At 36.2% G+C, this 18,831-nt stretch overlaps 1 protein-coding gene across 3 annotated transcripts; it reads right to left on the reverse strand.

Annotated features, from left to right (window-relative positions):
* Positions 1–1,179: 1,179 nt before the first annotated feature.
* Positions 1,180–18,795, reverse strand: RB195_003839 (uncharacterized protein; the record flags this gene model as incomplete). 3 transcript variants are annotated; one of them, XM_064201671.1, is made up of 5 exons in its annotated part: positions 1,180–1,234; positions 1,823–1,902; positions 3,663–3,851; positions 5,635–5,795; positions 18,729–18,795. In XM_064201671.1, 5 exons carry the CDS (start codon positions 18,793–18,795, stop codon positions 1,180–1,182), a joined length of 552 nt encoding a protein of 183 aa, XP_064057552.1. The 3 variants fall into 3 exon arrangements, with proteins under 3 accessions (XP_064057552.1, XP_064057553.1, XP_064057554.1); XM_064201673.1 differs by lacking the exon at positions 18,729–18,795 and adding an exon at positions 12,147–12,195; XM_064201672.1 differs by lacking the exon at positions 18,729–18,795 and adding an exon at positions 8,267–8,312.
* Positions 18,796–18,831: the final 36 nt, after the last annotated feature.

The following is an 18,831-nucleotide window of genomic DNA, read 5'->3' on the forward strand; positions in this document are numbered from 1 at the left end:
TCATGTGTGATTCCGAGATTCATCAACAGCTACCCACCTTTGTTTGGTGCTGCTCAATAAACACATCGAAAAATCTTCGCTCTGGAGAGGAGAATAATTTACCTGATGAGTCCCAGTAGACAGGAAGGATATCGTGAATCATCAGAGAATTTTCCTTTTTCCTACTGTAGTCAGTAGCAGTAGTTTGTGCAGTTGACTCATGTTCACATGAAACAACCTATTTGACGCCTAACCCTTCGGAAGTTCGGTGGAAATATTTTTTGTGGACGCGACATCTCCTCTCTTTCTCTTTTTGAAAATCCATGGGAGTTTCTGTTCATGTTGTTAATTTGTTAGCTTTGATAATGCTGCTTAGTCCATATATGATTTTAGTTAACAAAAGTGGCCTCATTTTGAATTACATTACCTTGTTTTTTCTTGTTGTTACCGATTTTTTAAAGGAAATTTCCTACTTTTCTCGAGTTGATAGTTTGTATGTACAGCTAGTGGCCAATAGCGTCTCTCAACATGTTTCTTCCATCGGAGAAGAGGACCAGGTAAAATGACACATAGCTCGGCTTGAGCTGTATGGTAGGGACAAAACGACGTGAGGCACGGTGCAATTGCGTACGCGGCTTCTCTCACAGCGGTGCGGTGAAGCGTAGCGGTTGGGAGCGTTCTGGGACCCTTGCCGGCACCACCCATAGTTGCAGTTTCCGATGGTCCCACCTTGGTCCCTTGGCTGCCTCCACCGCGCCGTTCGCGAGCGCGTACGCAAATGTACCGCAACTACACTCGTGATTCATGTCGTCGTTGATGCCCATACCTGTACGTATGTCTTGGAATTTGCTTCAGATTGAAATTTTTATTTACCCGTGTACAGTAAGCTGACTGAAATGGCGTGTGTGTAAATATATAAGCGAATTATACGACAAAAAAAGAAAATCCAGAGAAAATTCTCATGCTGTTATCCGAGCCACATTACCCAATGACTGATGGATCGCACAAATGTACACAGTAACAACGACATAGCATTAGGGCACGGTCTAGGTCAGATTGTTCTTCATGAAACGATGTTGCCGAGAAAATTCTAAGTGAAGAGGTTCAGGTAATGATTGCGGTTGTACGTACATATGTCTATTGTTACAGGTGATGTGTATCCTTGGATTGAGTGAGGTAAGACGTAGAGATCTGTTGATCTTAGTGCGACGATGAAGTCGTGGGGATCTCAGCCATTTCCACTCGAACGTCAATCCTAAAAAGAGTAGCTTGACATGAAATTCTTGATGTGGGGACGCGTAGAGGAGAAATGAAAAATCTTGGATTTTCCGGATTTGCAACTTAAATAGCTCTTTTTCTCTAGTAACAGCTTATGACAATAGAATTATTTACACTTCTGAATGTCAACACTACTACTCTAGCAGGTTGTATTTTTTGCAGCGGTTTTTCTGCTCAGAGCAAAATCAAGTTGGCTCTTAGTTGGGCTTAGGGGGTAATCCAGGATTGTCCGCGAGCATTGCCTCTTTCTTTCTTGCTTACCTAAACTTAGCAAATAGAACTTAGCGATTAGCAGATTTTAGCGCCTGGAGTTACCCAGGATATCGTGACACATTTGTATAAAATCCGTATTTTCTCCTCAGGACACAAACTCTGCTGCCACTCTGCCCCACCCCGCTGTGTGTGGACCGCAATCCTTAACCCAAACATATAGTCGTAGACTTGTAAGTAGAGATGGGACCCTATAGAGTCTAAAATTGGCCATCTGATAAAAAAAAACATTGTAGGAGACAAATATTTAGGCCATAAAATAAAAAGGCTGTTTGAATATGAAAAAAATCAATACCTGGCTGGACTATCCAATGCTGTTTGATGTTGACGTTGTGAGTTTTGAGTTGAAAGCGGTTGTCTCGGAGAGGTGCCATCCTTCAAAGAAAAAAAAATCATTCTAACAACTGGATAACGACAATATACCATATTTCTCACATAACTTGCAACTTTTCTTGAAAGACATGCTTTTTTTTCTCAAAATTGAAGAATTTACAGAATACAGACGAGGGACATCATTTTTGGCAGCACAGCTCAGCAAGCGATGGTTAAAAACAATTTAAAAAAAAAGAAAATTACACAATTTTGAGGAAGAAAGAAAAGATTTTCAGGGAAGCCCTTATTATTTAGGAAGGCATGTCTTTTTTTAAAGTATTTTTTCTTATGTTTTCTACAGTCCACAAACCAAGTTTAATTAATTTCCAATAATTATGTAGCTACGGATAATTTTTCTTGCATTAGCAGTATTCTTAAATCGAAAAAAAAGGAACTGCTCAGAAAAGAATGAAATACATACATAAAAATATATTATACAATATTTTTGTAAACATGCTGAAGATTGCTTCCAAAATTTGAAAAATGACCTTTGCAGCGATCGTTGACTACATAGACGGCAGGATTAGATACTATGCTGCTAACAGAAGATGGACAAGAACAGGGAGATAAAGCTCCCAAAAACGTTTTTAAAAAAAGTAGTAAAAAGTACAGATTTGACCTATAACTGTCACTATCTGACCTTTCCAAGACATATTTCATTTCCCGAATTTCCCGCTGACAAACTCATCCCGTTGGCTTCCCCCAATGCTCTCATGTTTCGTGGTTCTTTGAACGGGACATCGTTTGAAGCCACGCGGATGTCTATTCGCAACAATGTGTCAATATTTGTTTAGACCTATTGTCATCCAAACAAAAAAGGACTCTATCTTTCAACAAAAACCAGTTCAACTTGAGCGAAGAAGTTAATTTTGCACGTTCTCCAAATAAGATACAGTTAAAAGCCGAAGGAAAAGGAAAAAAAAAGAAAAAAAAAGGCTTAAAGGCATCACACCACGAATCTGAGGTGGTGCAGATTTCAGGTGGAGTATTCGTATACAGGATGGGAGACTACAGAGAGGGGGGTGATTCCGTCCATTTCTTCCTAATTGCCGTAAAAAACGGCCCGAAAGATACGGCTTCATTCGTTTTGGCGCACCATTTTGTACAAGAGGTTCTATTGGAGCGCGCCAGTCTTGTGCGGCGCCGCATCTTCCGGGCCGTTTTTTACGGCAATTAGCAAGAAATGGACGGAATCACCTCCCTCTCCGTAGTCTCCCATCCTGTATACGAATACTCCACCTGAAATCTGCACCACCTCAGATTCGTGGGGTGATGCCTTTAAGGAAACCCCATTGATTTTCTGTGTAGAATGAATTGAGAATGAAAAAAGTAAAAAGGTGGGAATGTGTTGCAATAAAAGTTCCCTCTTGAGAAATCAATAAAGTGGCGAAAATGCGTTTGGCTGTCGTTTTAGCACCAGAAATGTTTCTACGGTCGACGGCTAGGTCCCGAAGCGAAGTGCCTGTGCTGCAGTGAGTTTGCGTCAGAAAACCAAACCAAATAATAGCGCGACTTCAGAAAGAGGTAACACTCCAGATGAGGGATAAATACTTCTGAATTGAAGCTTTAGAAGAACTTTTGACAACTGCTAAATTAGAATATTATTATATTATTGCATATATTATTACACATTATATCATTTATTATATTATTATTTATTACATTATTATTTGATTATTTAATGAAGAAGTCTCTTTTCTTCTTGTAGAAGGTTTTCTTAGCAGAGAATACGATATAAATGTCGCATAACTTCAATTTCTTACCGTAGGCGAAACCGGACTATTCGGGGCGGAACGTACGGCTTCCTCATACGTCGGCGGTGCGTCGAATTTTGGATCGTACTGCGACGGAGTGATATACATCGGCAGTTCGGACATTCGTGGAAAAACGGGAATCGTCGGCAACGATGTGTTCGACGACAACGAATCTCTTGCACCAGTCAGCGTCAATCGCTGAAAAAACTAAAGTTCACTAGCCACCAGACTTATTTTCTCACCGAATGGTCCCTTTTTTCGAGAGAATTTTTTTTTTGACGACTGAGTTTGGATGCCAACGACTCGAGTTACCGTCAGACTACATACACACACTCCAAACATCAGAGACCAGGAAAAGGCAAATTCGGGGAATGCGCCGATTTTTCACGCAGAGGCATGTTTACAGTAGTTTACGCATGGATTATTCGACTTTTTAGAGTGGAACTCTGTCCTTACAATCAAATTTCAAGGAAATGAATAGAAGGAGAAATAAGGAGGTAGTGAATAGATAAAATAGATTCCACTACTCAATTTTACTGGTTTTTTTTTGCTTAAAAAATCACAAGAAGGTTAAGCTAAACCAATTAAATGAACCTCTTTTGAAAACATTGCAGAAGCCATTATCTACTCCTGATCAAAATTAATATAAATATTCTGCTTGTTTTTTTAGAAAAATTTTCCTAATAATTGTCCCATTACTTAAAAACCACCATGTTACATCTATTGGTCTTACTATACCATATTAATTTTGACCATGACCATTTGTTTTTTCTAAATTAATTTTTCTAATAATTAACACGTTAAAAATAATACAAAACAATTAACATTGCAATTAGAGATAATTATTTAGTTTTTACGAATACCTAGAAATTTGAGCATGTATGACTTTTGCAGTATTATGGAACATTTTTGGAGGTTATGAGATCCAAAAGAAAGATCTAACAATGAAATTTTGTTTATTTTAAGTATTGTTTATTTCTGAGAAAAAAAACTTATAATAGAATTCTGCATTTGCCGTCTCTTGAAGCAGTGAGTCGTCGCTAATCTCTTCACAGAATCTCCATTGTTAGGAACTTTCCAGGAATAAAATTGTGATTAGCATAAACCAATTTTCCAACGGTTGTCGGATTTTCACTCCTAGCAGTCATGAAATGGAAAAAAAAAAGAAAGTGCAGAAGTATACATATGAGCGGAGACTGTGGATTATTTTGAAAACTTGTACATTTATAGGACAACATTAAATAATTATTTTTTTCTAACATGAAGTAGAAATATTCAATCGAACACGAATTTAATTCACATCTATGAATTGGATTTTTTGGAGCATTAATTCTCCGTTCGAAAGAATGCAAATATTTCAAATATGCGAATTGTAAGGGCAGAATTCAGGACATTGCACTATTCACTACATATGATTTGTTTTTTTGTTCATGTGGGAGGATTTATGAGGTGTTAGGGGAGTGAAAAAGTGACAGTGATATGAATCACATGTGTCTCTATGTATTTCTATGAGGATCACGTGGAAATTGAGAGAAAGAGACTGAAAAAAATTGAGGTCTCTTGTCCTATCACTTGTTATGGATCACATCCTTACACGCACTTAATTTCCAGAAAAGGGAAAGGAGAGATGAGCATTCAGTGAAAAAATGACGCGATGCGATATTTTTAATCGCAGTCCATATCGCATCGCATCCATTGCCACGTCAGGATGGCATGCTGCTGAGAAATACGGTAGGCAGCGTCGACTTTTCGATGCTTTCCCAAATTTCTCTAATACCACATAAATTTTTCCTTAAAAGTAATAAACAAATTGAAATGGAGTGAATAATGCAGTGCGTTGAATTTTTCCATAGGCGGTGTCTCTCGCAGATGTTTATGCCATATTTGAGAGCAACAATAAATTCTCCTCGGGAAATTTGGTCACATGCTTCGTGCGTCGAAAAAGAAGATCCACTAGATGCATTTATGGACGACGACGAACCTGTACACGTTGTTGTGTCCGTCGAGTCCTTCTGTTGTTGACGAGCATACAGAATAGGGTGATGACGACAGAAACTATAGCGACTGCGGCGATAATGAGAACGGTGAGCGCACCGTTCGGGATTCCTTTCGCGGATGCAGTGTCAGAATCGTACGGCATTTCTGTAATCACGGATATTGGTTTATTTTCATCAAGTTTCATGGTGTCTTTTAATAAAAAAAACACTGGTTTTTTTTTCTGGTGGTCCAAATAAATGCGACGGTATAATACCAAAAGTAGCAACGATAGAGAAATATCAAAGGAGAAAACTTTAAAATTTAGTATGAGTTGTATCAAACGAGCGTAAGCGTCCAAATACTAAGAAGTTCTAATAAAACCATAAATAGCGAAGCTTTGTTCACGCTTTTTTGCAAAGGTCTTTATGTAAGTAACGCGAGAACTGGTCTTTATGCATTTCCTACACCTCAATAGTTGGATATTTGAACTGAACTATGAACTGTGATCCTCTTTTGGTGGTGTCTACCATGAAACACTGCTTTAGAAAAGTTTCTGAAAAATAAGCAATAATAGAAATTTGATTCATATAGTTCTAAGTGGTGTGAAAGTTTGGAACTCTAAGGGTTCTATTTACTATTATTTTTGATTATTATTTATGATTCTATTTTTTTCTATTTTTCTATTTCTATTTTTTCCAGGCTAAAATTATTTGCTCGGCTAGCGATGGATTAGATAATCAGAAAAAAATTAAATAATCGGTTATGTAGTATAGGCAAGGAAGGCCACTTCTGCAGTACTTTTTTTTCTAAAAAAAAAGCGAGAATTGAAAATAAAAGTACCGTCTGAATCCAAAGACGAATTTCACGACACAAAACGGGTGTTTTAGATGATTTCAGTACATACACTCTCTCATCCGAGCGAGATGACGACATAATATTGCCGTTTTGTTTTTTTTTCTGATTTTTAAAAATCGGTAGAAAGGAGTCCGAGTCGCATACTTCAGTGAATTTTCCAAGAAAAAAAAACACAAGAACGGTGCAGTCACGGAAAAACATGGATATTACGAAGTAAATTGAGGGTTTCATATTAAGAATATTTCTTTAAAAACCGAAAAAAAAAACACTTCTAACCCCATATTCCCAGCATCATGGCTGAACAGACGGAAGCGAGTAGTGTTGAAGCGAAAATCAGTCACTGAGCACCCGAGTCAGTTTTAGTTGCCCGGTGTGTGACGAGTTTATGCAAATTATCAACACTCTCTAAAGGGCGAAGCATATGGAGAGAAAATCCACCACAGTTGTTGAATTCTCTTATTACATTCCCTGACAAAACATTCTACAAAGTACTCTACATGGTTAAAATCTAAGGAAGAGGAATAAAATCGCTGAATTCTGCGAGAACGTTTCAATCACCCACGAAAGCTAACCATAAACTACTTCCGTCCTTCTCCAGAAATTTTTTGAAACGTTCTTTTCTCACAGCAGGTCGTTCCAGTCGGATTATAAGTTATTAAGAGAATCCGCCGCTCTTTTTTCTCAGTTTCTAACGAGTTCCACTCCGTTGGATGTGGTTGAAATCCAAGAAATATCTTAATTCCCACCCTGGCGAGTTTATGTGCTTATTTAAATTACTAAACGTCCCTTGCTTACTGTTCGCGTGACTTATCCCTGCTTATTCTCTCATTCTACTCTTTTCTCGTTGCTGGATTTTCTATTGTTTATTTGTATTCATTCCTGACTCTTACTCTGGGTATGCCTCTGAGCGTAATAAATAAGTAAATAAATAAATATGCAATAGAGCAAGAAGAATATGCGAGATAAAAGTTATGTGAGCTGAAAGCTGATGTGTTATTCCTGAATAGGTGAGCACCCGGTAAGTAAGTGATGACGAACCATTATAGATGCTTCCAAATTAGGTAACGTATCGGGTTGCAATGACGCATACGTACATCTGTCTACGCACATAGGAATGCGTACAACAAACGTATGTACATAGATACGAATAAGTGCACCAAATAAGGCGAAATGAATTCTTAGACTTCAACTTCTTCAGCTTTCTTCACCTTTATTTTAACTTCTTCCTTTCTTTCTTCTCACATTCTGAATACTTTCATTTTTAAGTTCATACCTAAGTCGTCCTATTATTCATTTACTCTTTTCTTCTGAAGAATTACTATTAGGATCAGGACTATTACTATTATTACTATTACTATTAGAAATATGCTTCAAGGATCCACAAGGAAAAAAAAAGTGAACTGACGACGACGAGAGAAGAAAATCCTGTGAGATGACGTCTATGGAAATCGAGAGTCTAAATTTGTGATCCAGAATAGATCCAGAATAAATTGTGATCCAGAATCCACAGAATATCTTCAAAAATACGCAAGAAAAGTTTCCCCTCGCCTATCGCCTATCGCCCTAAGCGTTTCGCAAAGTTTCTCCCTTCAAGAAGAAAAAAAAACGTGGCAACTTAGACTTCTGTGACATTCTTCGAATGAATGCAAGCACTGAAACTGTAATGTTCCTCTTAAAATTATTTAAAACCCTTAAACCCTACTTTAACTCGTGAACTTCGAGAAAAATCCAAGCAATTGGCTACTGAATTTGACCACCCTCCAATGAGGACTAAAACTTACCAGTACATGTGAGAGTAAAGTACAAGTTACGCCAGAATCCGCACATAAGCCGACATCGAGACGAAGCGAAAGGATTCGCTTCGTTACGTGCAGCAGTCGTCGCGGGTGGAGATGTGGACGGGGAGCAGCCGAAACGGGGAACGGCTTCAAAGTGCACGCCAAACGAGCACTTTCTGAGCGTCGGGAATTCAGACACGCCGGACACTTCGTGGTTTCTCTTCGCGGAAATGTTTTCTTTTTTCCGCAATGCAGCTGCTTTGGAGAGAGTTGCGTTCGAAGCAGGGCAGAGCTCGTTCGAGAAATGCCATTCCCAGCCTAGCACTCCATGAAATGGATTTAATCCAAAGATGTCGGGAAGGGAAATTAGGTACGCTGCACTTTCGGAAAAAAGTGTAATTGCGGCTGCAATAAAAGCGAATGCGTGCTGGTGAACCACTCGTATGAAATTAAAAACACGGTAGCATCTCCTTAGGTGGAAAGGAAGGAGGATTTGGGTGCTCTTCACAAACGCTTCCCAACAAAACGATATTTAAACTCTAAAAATGATCACTCAAAAAAACATTCGGGAGATACAAGCAAAAATAAAATGAAATTGTTATGACAATTTCTAGAAACAGATTCCTCGTCAAGTGTTCGTTGGATCGCTTCCACAAAAATTTCCTCGCGCCTCGCATTTTTGCATCGTCATACTGTATGTACCAACAGAACCTAGCTAGAACTAGCGAGTACAAAAACTCTTATAATGCCTTTGAAAAAAAAATAAAAGAGAGAAAAATGGAGAAAATCTACTGGATCTGTAAGTGCATCACAAATTCGCATCATAAACTCGTTAAACCTTAAGTTGAATTCCAAGAAAATGATGCACTGGGGAAATCTCGGGCAACCAACTGGTTAGACGAACCACTTCCAATTCTACGCCTCTTTATGGATAAAAACTATCAGAATTTTTTTGAATTTTTAGGGACAGAGCTAAAAAATGTGGTATAATACATCTCAGTTGAGAGAAAAACAGACATAAATCGAACAAAAATTCTTTTAAATTTTTTGGCTGATGATGGAGATGGTCAAAAGTGTAATAAAAATTACCAATTAAATCAGTTCAAGTTCATTTCGAAAGTTTAAATCAGTTCAGTTCAATCAATCAATTAAATCAAATCATTCAAAATCTCTTATAGTTAGTTTGAGGGCAAACATAATAAACGATGGGGAGCATGAAACAAAGAATTGAGATATGGATCTTCCAGACGAGCAGATAACCGAGTAGAGCATCAATTCCATAAGAACGCTTGGAACTGGAAATTTTCCGATGTGAGTTCTCAGATAGCGAATTAAGGTCCTTAGAATGAAAATTTGTTTGCTTATTCACTGAACCGGATTGAAGGAGAACGCTAAAAAAAAAGTAACTTGGTAACTACTTCAGTTGGTAAAAGTAATCAACTCAATTTGAGCAAAATTTCCTCACAACTACGTAAGAAAGAAGTAAAGAACTACACAAAGTTCCTATCCACTAAATCGGATCTCCTCCACATCTCAAAAAAACCTTTTCATAAGTGCATCTAAACAGAAAGTCTATATACGTACTGCCTAGAACTAATCGCAAATCTTTAGAAGCAAAAAATCTCCCGTTCTCCTGGTGTTTTGAGGCCAAATATGAGAATTTTCGAGAAGAAACTTGAGAAATTCCAAGAAATTTCAAGACATGTTAGAAAATCCACAACCGAAGTGACCATATGAATGGGACAGATAAATAAATGAATAAAAAAGTAAATTAATGAATAAATGACGAATGATTGAGAGGAAAACCAATGAAATATCTACAAAAAGAGAGATGCAGCTTGATTATGTAACATCCAAGGAAGAATGCGGCAAGTTGTTCTCGTCCAGAAAATTTATTGACTTTTCCATATAAGGATAGCGACACTACCGTTCCTTTTTTTCAGCTTGACCGTACATATGTATATTAGCCGTATATTAAGAAGTCAAAGGTCGCTTGTATTCCACACTTTCTGGAATTCGACAGACAGAAATTTGAGGATGGTATGGTTGGGCGCCGTGTATGTATAGGTGTTAAGACATTCGCAAACAGAAGAGTTCCTTTCCCTCTCAGTTGTTATTCAACGACGATGTTTATGTTACATCATTGAAATTTTTCTCGACTAGCCTACATTCCGGATTGTATGTGGTTGAGGGTGAAATGTCGGGATGCGACAATTTTTCACGCTAATATTTTATTATATTTTTTTGAAAATTTTTCACGCTAATATTTTATATATTACGCTAATATTTATGGTGTGAGAAGAAGTAAGTTTCCAGTAAAGAAAAAACCATTTGGAACCGTACAGTCCTTTAACGATTCATTTCCTTCCACAATTAATTATTTTAAGTGTAAATAGAAAATCGTTTTTCTTGCATTCGTTATGGGACCTTTGTTGCATTTTATATGTGCCAATTCACCGTTTTAAAACCTCAAACAATACAGAAACCGTCCATTCTTCAGGAGCACCACCCAAAACTTGTGATACCATCGATCTGCTGACGAAGTTAAGGTTAAAATGACCTTAGCACATCTAGGGTCAGGCACTCAATTGGAGCATTGCAATAAATAGGGTAATGAATCGAAATTCGCAAGGGAAGGTCCCAACACATTTTTCGTCACCCAATTTTTCCTAAAAAAAATATGCAAAAAAAACGAAAAAGAACTTAAGTACTCAAAAATTGCGCGTTTTAAGCTCCGAAGGTCTAATGTGACATCCAGAATTCGGCGGTAGAGATTTAGAAACTAAATCTACACCTACGTCTGCATACAGAAAGTCATCATTCCTAGTAGAATTAGAAAAAGAAAAAGAAAAATCAGGAAAGTAGAAATCTTCTTCCTACTGAGTTTTGCATCCTCGTAAAGACCAGTTCAATTCAGAATTTTTTAAATCTTTTTTTCTTAATATTCTGAGGTCATCCCAATTGAACTCTGCGGTTAACTTCGTAAACAGAACTGTGTTTGCACGGACCGAAGAAATTTTTCATGCTCCCAACCTTTTTTCCTCCTGATTTCTCTCATATGTTGACGCGGTCCCTTGTACATATGTAAATATTCTATTCCGGATTAGCAGAACGGCGTATAATGTGGTATAAAACACGAAAAATCAGCATAATACCAGCAGGATTTTTTTCGAATAATTTTATGACGTGTTTCAGTCTAAAATATAGCTAAATCCATCAGAGAAGATCCATCAGAGAAGATCCATCAGAGAATTTAGGAGAGTGGGGGAGATAAAGAGATGGGAAGTGAACTTAACAACCATAGCGAAGAGGTGCAGACTGCGATACAACACTTAATTGTAAAAAAGTAAATTTTTCAAACTCTTTTTAAGAACTGATGATGAAAGGAAGAAGAAAAGTCAAATTTTCAACGAAATTTCAAAAGAAAAAACCATTTATCATCTCGTTTTATTTGGTGCAAGCACTTCAAGTCCCGAGCACATTTTACGACTATTCGTCGAATAAATAACTCTCCTGTGAACAATAGCCTGAACTAAAAAACAGACTTAGTCTCCACTGGAACATTCTTATGGATGCGTAACCATATCTGATCCCCGAAAAAGAAGAAAAGAAAGATGCAACGAAATCCTTGATCCATGAGAAAAACCAAACATGTGCATCAGTTTTGTAACCTTGCTCATCTCTCTGACTATTTTTTAGCAGAGTAGGATTTACATTCAAAGAAAAAAAAAGAACAAACGCCATGGATACTATCAACATGGATCCAAAAGAAATGGATTTCCTTCAAATTTAGAAGAAAAATTAAAAATACAATTTTTAAAAAAATTAGATGCAGAAATGCGAAGATCCAGCATCTCTTAAGGGGAGATATTAAATCACAAACCTTTATAAATTTCTATCGATGATAGTTCTGATGATTGTTTTAATGGCATTTTTGTAGCGGAGTAAATCGTCCAATATCAGTGGATTTATGAATGAGATAATTGTTCGATACCCGGCAAAAAAAGCTACAATACGGTAGCTCGAAAAGTGTGCAGATTAGTGGTGGTAGTAAGGTACGTAGTTGTGTGTTTATGTGTGAGACACACGTTGGCAGTCAGGTTGGCTAGCCGGTTCAGTTAATCTTCCGCCTCTCTTCGGCGTGTTATTTGACTCTCAAATACACACAATTCTGCAATGCGACGGAAGTTGTTTGAGAACAGAGCATCATTCGACACATCACGCCTCAAAAAATGTAGCGTTTCGGACAAATCCAAGGAAAAAAAAACGTCCACCTCAGATCCGAATCACGCCAAGAAGGAAAAAAAAGCAGATGAAATTGAATATGGAAAGTTTTCCTGAGAGAAGCAAATGTAATTGGGAAATTCAAAAACTTCTATTGTTTCCTGGAAGAATGACTTCGAGTCTACACATTGAGATCGGCCAGGACGTATGTGGAGCTGTGAGTCCCACGCAAATGAGGGTATTCGCTGCCCGATACGTTTTCACGCGCATATTACACTTTCAAAGAAAAGAAACTTTCAGAAAGACATACCGAATTCAAATTCTCACACATTTCCGTGCGAAAAGATCGAAAAGAACTAGATTTTCTGATTAAGCTACTTACGGGAACTTGGCTCTGAGAATTTAGTTCAATTATGCCAGAAAAAATTTTGATTGTGAGTAAAACCTAATCCACAATAATATTTCAAAGTTCAACGGACAAAAAGTAAATTTTTGATAAAAAGGTAAACATATGCTACATGTATCAAAGTATAATTCAGAAAACACGAATGGAATGACACAGAGTTTTCAAACGAAACGATAATTTCTGATTTCTTGAATAACTCAAAAGATTAGCACGAAAGTATCATTTCGCTTTTTAAAAGTTTTTATTTTCTCGCTTTTTAGAAATTCTGGATATACTACAGTTCACAATGCAAAATAATTCAAAGGTTCAATCAAATAATTACAATTCAAAAGTAATGAAATTATAGTAATTTGAATCATTACGTTACTTTTTACCCTTTAGAGTAAAGAAATTACAGTATTTAATCGAAAATGGTAGAAAAGAAGAGGAAAGAAAAAATCTTGACGAATCCCAAGAGAACTTCCAAGATTGGCAGGGGTTTTAGATCGTTTATTTCCATTCTACAAACTTCTTGCCCCAAGAATTGATCCTCGTCCAACCTATTATGTGCGTTAACCTCATGGATTAACGGGAAGTACATAGAGGCCACGACGCCAGTTCTCAGAATAGCGCAAGGTTCAGCGACGTCTTACGCAAGCGATGTTTCGCAATGTTTGCGTTGATTACAACCGACTGTGCAGCGATCACAACGGATAGTGAGGGGGAGAAGACGGAGAAGACGGAAAAGAACATTATAAACTTAAACAAATGGCGAGGAATGTGTCTGTTCGGTTGGAAAAAAAACTGCAGGATCAAATCAAATTGGTTGGTTGAAGAAATAAATACATTTACTACAAAATAGTATTTGGAGAAAATACGCAAATCTAAGTATTTCTTCCTGTTTTATTGGAATACATCCAAATTTTATGTAATTTATTTGAAAATCTATCAAAATTCATTGTATTTGTAAAAGAATGCACCCGAATGTGTATGCATCGATGTTTCCAAGCTAACTAAAACGCCTTCAAAATCTTTCATTAAAACATTTGAAAAAAAAAGAAACCCTGCAGAAATAATTTCAAAAATTATCTATAAGGCATGGGATTAAATCATGCAGCATTGACTACGAGTGGTCCTTCTAAAGAAAATGTAAAAAATATTTTAAAAAATAAAATTAGAAATTCATTATTAACATATTTTGGTTCACTACACATTGACAAGGAGCACCAGTATTTCAAAAAGAACACCCCCTAAAAATTACAGCTAGGTAGATAACCGCTGAATAAACAGAATAGTATTAAATTTAAGGACATTCCTGGCTATAAGACACTAAAAGCAGTGCCCTATTTGGCCTGGAAGAAGAGGACCGGAATAGGTACATATTCAAATCGTCATTCCATTCCTTCCTATTATTGAACTAGTGTCAAATGACAAGGATACCCATATGACATCATAACCCACGTATGTCAAGCTCGGAAAAAAAAATGATATATGAAAAAATTTTCAAGTTAGGAGAAGATAAAAGCGTTCTAAGAGTTACAGAAAGTTGAAAGTGGATTTTTCACTGTGGTGGCCTGTGCGGAGGGGACGAATCGACATGGAAAGATCAAAAATAACGTAGGTGGTCCGGTTTGCGTTGATTACGGTTTAGAATTTTGACGAAAAAATGAATTCTTGAGCTAACCAAAAGCTATTAAAATAGAATTTACTCAGCTAAGCAGGGAAAAATCCTGACGTATCCTCAGTAAGTGATTCTCACGGAAGGAGGAAGTTCTTTAAATTCAGAAAACTTCTGCTATGGATTGACAAATGTCCTCACATGCTTTTTTGATCTCTCCGTATCGATATACATATCATCTCGACCCTTTGCACGGAATCCATATCGTTTTCTGAGGGATCCAAATCTTTTTCTATTTTCTGAACTATTCTAATCGACGAAAAAGTAAGTTATACCTAATTATAAACCTAGATATAAAGAAGTTATACCTAAGCGATCTCACCTCACCCAACATATGAGTCTTGAAATTTGAAATCACGGATCAAGTACAAGCCAGTACTATTTTCAGACATTTTTCAAGCTCACTTTTTTGAGGTAGAAAAATGGAGTTTTCTATTTTTAATCTTCTACTTCTCGAAAGTGAGTCATAAAGTTTTTTATCCTTTAAGTTATATTTAAGAGACATAGAATTTTTTATCTTAAAAAATGTAAATAACTCATGTTAGCACTACCTGCATAAAAACAAAGAAGCACAGAAAAAATAACAACTGTGGTCAAACCGTTAGTGAGCTTGAAAATAGCTGAGGGGAATTTTTTATGAATATGTCCCACGTATAGCAAAAATTTGAATCAGAAACACTTTAAACCAAATAAATAGGAAGATTCTTCGCCTGGAAATCTTAGAATTATCCATAACATCGTAATATTTTTGCAGAACTACATACATCTGTTTTCCGAAAGCACTGTGAGAAAAGCGCGACAACATTATGCCACTGTTCACACAAACGTACATATTTATGTACAGAGCTGCCGACAATGACAATAAAAGAAATCCAACAATTGGGAATCAACAGATACAGACTGTAGCATATCAGGTTTATGATGCACCTCAACGGTGAAAGAGAAAAGAGGAAGAAAATCCAGGTCTCACTCCAATAGAATTATTCCAGTTTTGCTCAGTAGGAGTGATTGTTTTGTAGAAAACGAGCAAAAAAAAGAGAGATGAATATCCGAAAAATCATACAAACTCTGACCTCTCTCACAAAAAAAAAGTTTTCTCCAGAATCTGCGCATTGCAAGGACTAATTGTTATCTAAATTTTTACTGAAAAAAAAAGAAAATACAAGAAACCTTAGTCCGAATGCAGCAAATAGCGCAGTGGTTCCAGGATAAACTAAAAAGGACCGCGGTCATTCCGAGAAGTCACGTTAAAACTGGAGTTTTGAATGAATTCTATTTATTTGAGTAATTCACTGATTATTTAAAAATCATGCACTTGTCAGTCACTATATAAATCAGCTACTTGTGCAGCTATCATAGAATTAGGAAATTTCACCAATTTTTGAATTCTCGGCAGAGTTATCTGTTTCCAATTGTGTTCTTCTAGCTATTAATGATGTTATAATAGATGGAAAGAAAGCTGTAGTCTAAATCTAGAATAATAAATGATTAAAAGAAATCCACGTGAATTTTGATATGTTTCCCCTCTAACTATCGAATAACTATCAAAATTGAGCCTCTCCTCCCCTTTTCCCATTCTTTTCAAAAGAAAACCGCGCCATGTGGTAACAGTCATAAAATTGATTTGATTTGTTTACGCCCCCATCAAAAGTCGCACCTTGAGTTCAGCAGTGCGAGATTCAACGGGATGAGGACAAATATTAGCCCTAACGGTGTTTACTACTGGCGGTTTGGGTAGCTAGTTGAAAACAGTTGGGTAAAACAACAAAACCTATCATTTTTCGTGTGATCAGGGAAAAATAAGGTTAAAAAATAAAGAAAAAAATTGAAATAGATTTTTTGCGGTGAAGAACTGAAAGGTCGCAACTGTGCAGAGTTTAAGAACGCTCGAGATTTTAAACAAAGAAAAGTTTTAAAAACTAGGAAATATTCTAAATTTAATTTATTGATTGAATGCAATAGTACAATAATTTAGCCAATTTTAAAGACTTAACGTGATCGAAATAGGTAAATAAAGAATAATAGGTATCTTAATATATCGAAATAGGTATTTTAAAACATTATATGGTTTTTGAAAGGTTTTAAAAGAGTAAAAAATAAGTTCTTCCGTTTTTCTGTTCAAAACTACTATAAAATCACAAAACGTAGAGTTGTTGATCCCGTTAGACATCCACAGTGAACCGAAATGAACTCCGTGCTCTCCGCGTTGACTTCAACGATCAAAGCATCGTCGGGGTTTTCGCTCACGTCGTCGCACGTAGTTGAAGTGCGCTCGAATGGCATTGTAAATATTTGCAGCGCCCGGGGGTGAAGACCCCGAAGTTTTGTTGGCACAAAATCTAAGCGCCGAAATGATCCATGAAGTCTTTGTAGGCATGTCTATGAAATTTTCAAATCCACACTTAGTCCGTAGAAGTAAACCAGTAATCGTGCTTTCGCTTAATTCAAATCAGCAGGCAGAATGAGAAGAATGATTCCAGGAGTAAGATAAAGTCACGGAGGAAAATAAGGAATTTTTCTTAGAAAGTATAGTCCTAGTATGGGAGAAAGTCGCAAAGGAGAAATCATTACGAACATTTTTATTTCATTTAAAAAAAACACTCAGCAAATCAATTTGAATTAAAGCAAATGGGTTTTCAAGGTGGAATGGGAGGAAAAATGTGGGAGTTTCCGAGGAAAATTCCCTTTTCTGCTTTTGTGTCACATAATTCTAGACTTAAAATTGAAATTTTTGACTTACGTTCCAATTTAGCCGGGAAACCTTTTTTGTTGGGAATCATCGAAGGAGATTAAGAAGAAGAAATTACGAAATAAATTAATTAATTTATCATAATTAAAAAATAAAGAAACGGAAGGTTCAATGAAAAGATGAGTCGGCTTCTGGGAGTTAATATTGATACCTTCCACAATCATTTTTGCAAAATATTTTAGAGAATAATTTACAAAATCTACGTTAATTGTCATAAAGGGAACACCAAAAACTTTTTAGTAACCAGTAAGCGATGTTAGACCGATCAATAAAACAACAACAATGGAGCGAACTTGTTCATAACAATGCAGCATCAAAATTGAATGGACATATTATTACAGTAACGATTGAACGACTACATACATTGTGTTGAAGTGAAAATTGTCAGATTTATCTCATAATTTTTTTCACAAACTTTTTTTTTGATTTGCACTTTTTAGTGAAAAATTCTGTGATGTATAGGATAATTCTTAAGATTTCATTTGCTCTTTGGGATCAGTGATCTGATTCCATCTTTTGCTTTTAGTTAGTTTACCTAAAGTTAATTAACGTAATAAGTTTTCAGGAAGCAACAAAACAAACATTTCCAAGAATTTCCCATAAATGAAATTTTTTCCCATAAAAAATTTCCCGTATGTGAACACTTCCTGCTCACATAGAACTTATGGGCTACATTGGAAAGCCGACCGAGAAGATATGCAAAGATAAAAACTGTCGAATGTACCTACGAGAAAAGAAAACATGTACGCTAAAAAAATTGGAGACAATGCTTGAAAATATTATTGTAAATCACTAAGATTTGACAATAGAGCAGTTTTAAAAATGAGAAAAAATAAAAATGATTTTACGCTTTTTCACCAGTAATTGTTAGTATTTATTATTATATTCATTCATTTTTTTAGTTGTTTGAATGTTAATGAAACTAATCGTCTTGACCGTAGGAACAGGTTAACGCTTAAATGGAAAATTTAGATATAATTTTGTTGGCGTCTTCAAAATCGTCAAAAAATTAAAAGTAAAGGGAATTCACACTCTGTATATGCATAGTTTGAGAGAATAGAGGAAAAAATTGAACTGAAACGCTAATTAATCAGATTTTTAAGTACCCATTAATAATCAACCTGTATGTGTACAAAATATCATAAAAATTTTTCACGTTCCACAAGATTGTCAAAAGATTCGATCTAAAATTAAAAGAGGTAAAAAAGGGTCGTTTATCATGAAAAATACTTCTGTATAGCTGGTAAATCCCTAGAAAATGTAGTTGTTCTGAGCAATTATTTGTTTTGCAAATAAAAAATATTATATATATTATATATTTCACTTATTTCTTCCATTTCTAACCTTGCAGAGCTCTTTTGCTCACCATAACTGACACAAAAGAAAAAAACATGGTGTTTAAATAACTTTTGTGAAATAATAAACCTACCGTTCGTGTAAGATGCGAAAGTTGATCTGTCTGGAAATCCGCTGATGCTGACGAGCACCGGGTGCATTAAGTAAATAGACAGAACACTCACTAATTCTTCACT

The sequence above is a fragment of the Necator americanus genome, chromosome IV, assembly GCF_031761385.1.
Source record: "Necator americanus strain Aroian chromosome IV, whole genome shotgun sequence".
NCBI lineage: Eukaryota > Metazoa > Nematoda > Chromadorea > Rhabditida > Ancylostomatidae > Necator > Necator americanus.